The 6,910-nt window shown below is 29.5% G+C and overlaps 1 protein-coding gene across 1 annotated transcript; it reads right to left on the bottom strand.

Moving 5' to 3' along the window:
* Window positions 1-637: 637 nt before the first annotated feature.
* LOC131649653 (protein NRT1/ PTR FAMILY 3.1) lies at window positions 638-6,555 on the bottom strand. The gene is made up of 4 exons (XM_058919405.1): window positions 6,396-6,555; window positions 6,065-6,282; window positions 3,727-4,286; window positions 638-1,678 (listed from the first exon to the last, which is right to left on the bottom strand). Exons 1-4 carry the CDS (start codon window positions 6,466-6,468, stop codon window positions 793-795), a joined length of 1,737 nt encoding a protein of 578 aa, XP_058775388.1. The 5' UTR covers window positions 6,469-6,555; the 3' UTR covers window positions 638-792.
* Between the last annotated feature and the right edge of the window lie 355 nt (window positions 6,556-6,910).

The following is a 6,910-nucleotide window of genomic DNA, read 5'->3' as shown; positions in this document are numbered from 1 at the left end:
AATTCTATTCAAGTGACTTGATTCTTGAAAAACAAGTTTAATGCATGAAAAATTATTTCAAAACCTTGTGCATATATAAGATCATTCAAATTTAGAGGAACACGTACACAATAAACTTCTCCTATTTATATTCCATTGACAAAACTAAAAAATTATTATATATTAAATCTATATAGAAAAGTAAGTTTAGATTCTCTCTATATTAATATTCCTTTCATCCTTCTCCTTCCTCTCTATATTTTTCTTAATCTCATTTTCTCTCATATGATTATTTTATATTTTTTAATGATGAGGGACTCATATGATTATTTTATATTTTTTAATGATGAGGGAGAGTGAAATTAAGAGAGAAATAGAGAGAAAGGACATTTGCAGTCATAATAACCTTCGCATTATTGAAAAAATTCATATTTTTAAAAGGAAATTAAATATAAACTATACGTAATCAGTTTTTTTTTATAACTAATAGTCAATTAAATATTTTTATATTTTTTTATAAAACGTATTTTTTTTTTAAAACACAAAAATTCTTAATCTAAATTATTATATTTTAATTATCTTTATAAAACTGATTTTTTATTTTTATATTTTATATATATTAAGAATGATAGAGTACTTTTTAATATTGTTTTGCAAATAAAAGAGAACACACAAAGTACATTTTTATTTATTTTACATATGTGTTCAGCAAAAGGTACATGCAGGTCCATAGATCCATTCCTCCTAATACAATAAGTGTAATGATCAAATCCAAATCTAAGCAACTCATGAATAATCCTTATAAACTTTTACTTAAACTGTGTTACTAAGCTCAATGTGATTCTCTTCTGAACTATTATCCTCTTTATGATGGACCTGAATTTTCTTGTAGGTGTACATTTTAGCACAAAACAAGTAGTAAATGAGATTAAAAAACTGCAAGATTGTGATTAGCCAATAAAAGTATTCCAGCTTGCCCTTATTGATATTCGTATCTGGAAGCCAATTTTCACCATTAGGCCCTGCAGTAAACTTGTGAATCAAGGTAACCAAAAGTGTACTCACATAATTTCCAAGTGAAATAGAAGTCCAAAAGAATGCCATTGCTGTGCTTGTCATGCTCTCAGGAGCTTGGTCATAGAAAAACTCTAAATGCCCTATTGACATAAAAGCTTCCGCCATTCCATGTAAACTATACTGTGGCACAAGCCAGAAGACTGAGATTGGGATTATCTCATTTGCATGATCAATTAGTCCATTTTCCATAGCTACCTTTTTCCGCTTGATTTCCACGAAACCAGCGACAAAGGTGGCGAAAAGTGAGATGACAAATCCAATCCCCATTCTATGGAGGAAGGTTATACCACGGTCGAGACCGGTGAACTTACGGGCGACGCGGATTAAGACGCGGTCGTAGAGGGCGATTGTGGTGAGCATGGTGAGGATTGTGAATACTGACATGGATCCAGCTGGGATTTGGAAGGATTTGGTGAGGTGTCTGTTCATTGTTTTGGCTTGTTGAAGGGAGAACGTGCCTTGTTGGGCATATGCTGTGATTAGAATGATGCCTGATGCCCATATTGGTCCCATCCTTATTATTGATTTTAACTCTTCCACTCTGTGGACTGTGGATAGCCTCCATAAGTCTGGTGTTTTGATATTGTCTTCCTCTGTCACTATTGCTGCCTTGTCCAAAAATCTGTATTGTAATTAGTTTACAAAACTTAGCTTAAATATTTAATTTACTAATTAATAAGTTAATATAAATATTTAACCAATGGTTGAATGATGCATCATTAAATGTCAACATTATTATTTATTTTCTTTTTTATATTTAAATGTTTTTAATTTTATTAAAATGTTAAGTTATTATTTTCTTACTTAATATCAATATTATGAACAAAATTGAAACTTGTCGACTCTTTGTGCAAAAGAACAAAAACATGTCGACTCTAATTTATTAAACTAAAAATATTTAACATATACAAATAAAATTGATTTCATTATTTGTAATGGACTTTAATTTTGATAGAGTTTTGGATGCTATTTGTTGGAATTCATGCATGAATTGATAAGTCACAAATGTCTGAAATAAAATATTGAATATATAAGAGAAAACACATATGTCCTTAATATTTTAAAGTTTTTGGTGGATATATGGTGTCAAAATCTCTTTGTTTCAGAAAATTTAGCTCATTAACATTTCTGATGTTTCTTAAACTCTCCAATAAGTGGTATCAGAGTTTTGGTTATGGTTGGTGGAGGGCGGAAGTAGGTACTAGTATGGATCAAGACTAGTGACGCGAGTGACTTACATTTGTGGGAGTAGGTCTCACATCGACCAGAACTGAAATGTTGGATATATAAGAGAAATGACTTATATCGCTAATGCCTTAAAGTTTTAGGCGGATATGTGGTGTCAAAATCTCTTGATTCCTAAACGTTTAGCCCACTAACACTTCTTATGCGGTGTTAAAATCTCTTGATTCCTGAACGTTTAGCCCACTAACACTTCTGGTGCTCCCCGAATTCCCCAAAAATCTTATAACTGGTATTTTAGATTTTAACCTTAGATGTTCAGGAACATCGTCCCTCTTAAAACACAAGATGTTTTGACAAATGTTATTTTTTAATAATAGTGTTCAGGACATGGACATAAAGTTTGATACGAGCATATAATGGTAATGAGTTTTTGATTATTTGTAAGTCACACGTGCTCATGATTTTCTCATTGATATTCTAATTGATGGGTTATGCCAACATATCTTATTTGGAGAGTACTATATATTATTAAATATCGCCTTATGATTCTTATTTTCTATTGATTATGTTTGTCTTGTTTGTCAAAAGACATGCTTGTATACATTTTGCAAACACATGATTCATTGTAAGGACTTTCAGGCTTTAAATACTAATTAGACTATGTTAGAAATGTCATATTTGATATATTTCGTAAGGACTTGCGGGCACATAAATTAACATAATTTTTAAAAATTTTAAATTTAAAAGGTTTAGTGCCCGCGGACTTAACCTGTCCCGTTCTCATTATTTGTAGGGCGGGGCAAGATTTTAGGCTCGCACACTTAACTATGTTTGCCCCGACTCGCACCATTTTTTTGGGGGACGGACCTAAATAGGGTGGGCATGTCCGTTTGCCACTTCTACTTATAATAGAAGAAATTGACACTTAGGCTAACAAATATTCTGTGTACTATTATATGCATGTAGTGACTTGACTGAAGTTTTGTTATTGATCGAAATGAAGACTAGAGATTTTACTATGGAGGATAAATAACCCTTAAAATCGCTTTAAATAAAATGATCAAACATAAAAAAAAATGTTTTTGCCAATCAACATATCAAATCATTTGTTTTCCAACTTTATATTTTTAAATAATTTGTTTTCGAACTTTTTTGTTTTATAGCACCTAAAGCGGTGAATTCTTTATGAAGAGTCCAAAAACGAATGCATAACAATTTTATATCTTATAGATTAATTATATAATTTCTAAAAGAATTAGTTTTATCATTCAAAAACTTATAATAAGTAAGCGTATGTCGGCTTTATATTTATATAATCTGGGTCATACAGAATGATTGAATGGATACAGTGTATAAATTGGAGCCATTATTAATTCAATAATTGAGGCAGTCATAAGATATATATGCTCTATATATAAAGGGAATAAAAATAAATAGAAAAAAAAAAAAAAAAGAGATGCATGAATGATGCATGAATGTACTTACTTGAACTGTTGAGAATGAAGCAACATTCCTCCCAAAGCAATATCAGCATCAAGTTCATGATTTTGGTATAACATATTAGAGTTAGGCACTTTCGTTATCTTCCTCTTACGAAAAGCAGCCACACCCACTTTCACAAGTCGGGTAAACGGGCTTCCTTCCGGGTTCAAGTTCCGGTAAAGTTTATACCCACCTATGAATGTAATAATTGAGATAAACATTGCCGCTGTGGGGATTCCTAGGCCCCACCCCCATCCAACATTATCTTGAACGTAAACAAGAACAGTCACAGCCACAAGGATGGATGTTCCCATCACGAAATAATACCAATTAAAATATGTCCATGTTTTTGTTTTTTGATTTGGATCCGATTCGTCAAATTGATCGGCTCCAAATGCAACCACGCAGGGTCGGATTCCACCCGACCCGAGTGCACTTAGAAAAAGTGATACATAGAGTATTGCTAACTGTCCTGTACTTGCTTCTTGGCATACCTCTTCCCCTTTACATGGAGGTGGTCTTAATTGTGGAAGTACTGCTGATAATGTTAAACTAATCATACCCTGTCATTATTAAAAATGTCAAGAATTAGAATATAATAACTATGGTTTTAAAAAATAATCAGGTAAATAGTTCGCAACTACGAAAACAACCGCAATAAAACAGTATTAATAAATGCTATTAAAAAACTAAATTGTGGTTAATTTATATTTTAACGACGGCAATCAAGATCGTGACATCGATATCAATCAAAATCATAAAAACTGGCGACCCTTATTTATTACTATGATAATAACTACCTTTTCAAGATTTTAGTATGTAAAATTATTAATTATTTTTTGAAAATTATTTAATTATACAAAAAATTGACATCTATCAAAATATTTGACAAAGTAACTTTCTGAGGTATTCAAATACTAACACTTATTTCACAATTAAAAAAAAAAAAAATACTGTTTTCAAATTCTAACATCTATATACTTATGTATACAACTATATAGTTAATTTTATTAACTGTGTTTTCTTTTGAATGGTCAAAACCAATATATTAGAAACATAGAATAGACAAGTGATGTAATATGTGGATATAAGATAACAATCATAACTTCACAAGAACCTCGAGGTTAAAATCATAATCCGAAAGGACATGGAATCAAATTTCCCTCTCACCAAAACTCTTGAAACTTTTTGTTAAAAAAATTTGACACCGTAATCCCCTAAAGGTTAAAATATGACATCAATAACTCAATTCTAAAAATTAAAAAATAAAAATTATAATCAAAATATTTTAAAAGTATACAAGTATACACCTATATTAGGTTAAAACGTTAACTCAAATATAAATATAAAAATGAAGTATTGCTCCTCTATATATGAAACCAGGTTGGTGACATGGTTCTATACTTCTATTCCTCAAAAGCCATGCACAAAGCCCAAATTACAGCCAACAAAATATTTTGAGTTAACTATCAAAATTATTTCATAGATTCAATTTAATCTTTATACTATACAAATACAAATAGTACTCTCTACACACACAAAATTTATGTCAATCAGATGTGTTAAGTACTCCCTCCGTTTTTTATTATAAGTCGTTTTAAACTTTTCACACAGTTTAAAAAAAATAATAATTATTTTATGAAAATAAGAAATTATGAAGATTTTTACAAAATTATCCTTCATTAATGATATATGAAAGATAAATTTATATAATTGAAAGGAGAGAGAATAATAAATATTTAAGGATATAATAGGAAAAGTAGCATTAATTATTCATTGGAATTGTAAAGCGACTTATATTTAAATACAAATTTTTTTTCCAAAACGACTTATAATAAAAAACGAAGGGAGTATATAAAAAAAGTGTTAATTAAGCTCTTAAAATGTTGATAATAAATGCTAAATTGACCGATACTATGTATGTATATAAAATATATGTAGTTATAATGATAAGTTAAATAAGAATGTAAGAATGAATAATAATAATAATCATCTGATTTAAAAGGAACGGTTGATATTAAACGGTAGCTTTCCTTGAATCATGTGACAAAATTTCAAAAAATCATACACATTTAAAAAAAGAGAAATCGCTAAGCAAATTTTAAAAATATATTTTAATCACAAAATAATAATGTTCTCTCTTCATATTTAATTACTTATTATTTTTAATCATTAGATTGAAAAGAATTAATGGTGAATATATATATATATATATATATATATATATATATATATATATATATATATATATATATATATATATATATATATATATATATATATATATATATGAATATTGAATTTTAAGAAAATGAAAATATTGTTAGAAGAAGAAAATTACTATCTGGTATATAATGGAAGCAACGGTAACAGTCATGAATTTTCCAGCATAAGAATCAGAAATGAAAGCACCAAGCAATGGTGTCAAGCTTGCAGTTCCACTAAAGTTAGTGAGAGTGTTAGCAGCTTTGGTTAATGGCATGTGAAGCTCTTTTGTTAGGTAACTTATCATGTTTGTATTGAAACCCACCACAGCTAACTTCTCACAAACCTCATTAGCTGCAAAAAAAAAAAAAAAAAACAAAAAAAAAAATCAAATATATCTAACCTTAATCATTTTATTCAAAACCATGATTTTCAGATTTTATAACCATGTTAAAAAATATGCTTACCAAAGATAAAAGGCATTGTGACAAGCCCTCCTTTTTTCTTTCTAGGACTAGGAGGATTACCATTCTGCTCCATCTTTTGAAAACTTTGTTCTTTTCTTGCAGTGCATAAAATGGCTATATATTTTGATATTTATAGGGTGAGCTTGTGGTTTCGAGACCTATCACGGAAACCACATTGTCAAGCGTTCATACTACCACATGTAAAGTTATAATAGCCACAAAATAATAAGATGATGCTTTCTTTCGGTCCCTAAAATAATTTGGCTTCATGTAATATCGGAATAAAATATAATTATAAACTTGATATGTATACAGAGGTTTGTAGGTATTGGACAAGATAGTTTTGTCATGTAATATGCTATACTTTATCTCTCCAAGACCAGTTGCAATGTACTACTACAGTGTTCATTTTATTTTTATAAATGAAATTATTGTTTTGATGGAAAAGTGCTATTGAGATCCACAAAATTGACATAATATACTATACCGACACATAGAAGTGAAAAAGAAAAACC

The sequence above is a fragment of the Vicia villosa genome, linkage group LG2 (genome assembly GCF_029867415.1).
Source record: "Vicia villosa cultivar HV-30 ecotype Madison, WI linkage group LG2, Vvil1.0, whole genome shotgun sequence".
NCBI lineage: Eukaryota > Viridiplantae > Streptophyta > Magnoliopsida > Fabales > Fabaceae > Vicia > Vicia villosa.
This window is presented reverse-complemented; position numbering and strand designations above follow the sequence as displayed.

Coding starts and splice junctions, on each gene's coding strand:
- LOC131649653 (XM_058919405.1), bottom strand. CDS start 6,468: ATGGAGCAGAATGGTAATCCTCCTAGTCCTAGAAAGAAAAAAGGAGGG. Junction 6,283..6,395: donor CACAATGCCTTTTATCTTTG/GTAAGCATATTT, acceptor TTTTTTTTGCAG/CTAATGAGGTTTGTGAGAAG. Junction 1,679..3,726: donor CTTCATTCTCAACAGTTCAA/GTAAGTACATTC, acceptor ATTACAATACAG/ATTTTTGGACAAGGCAGCAA.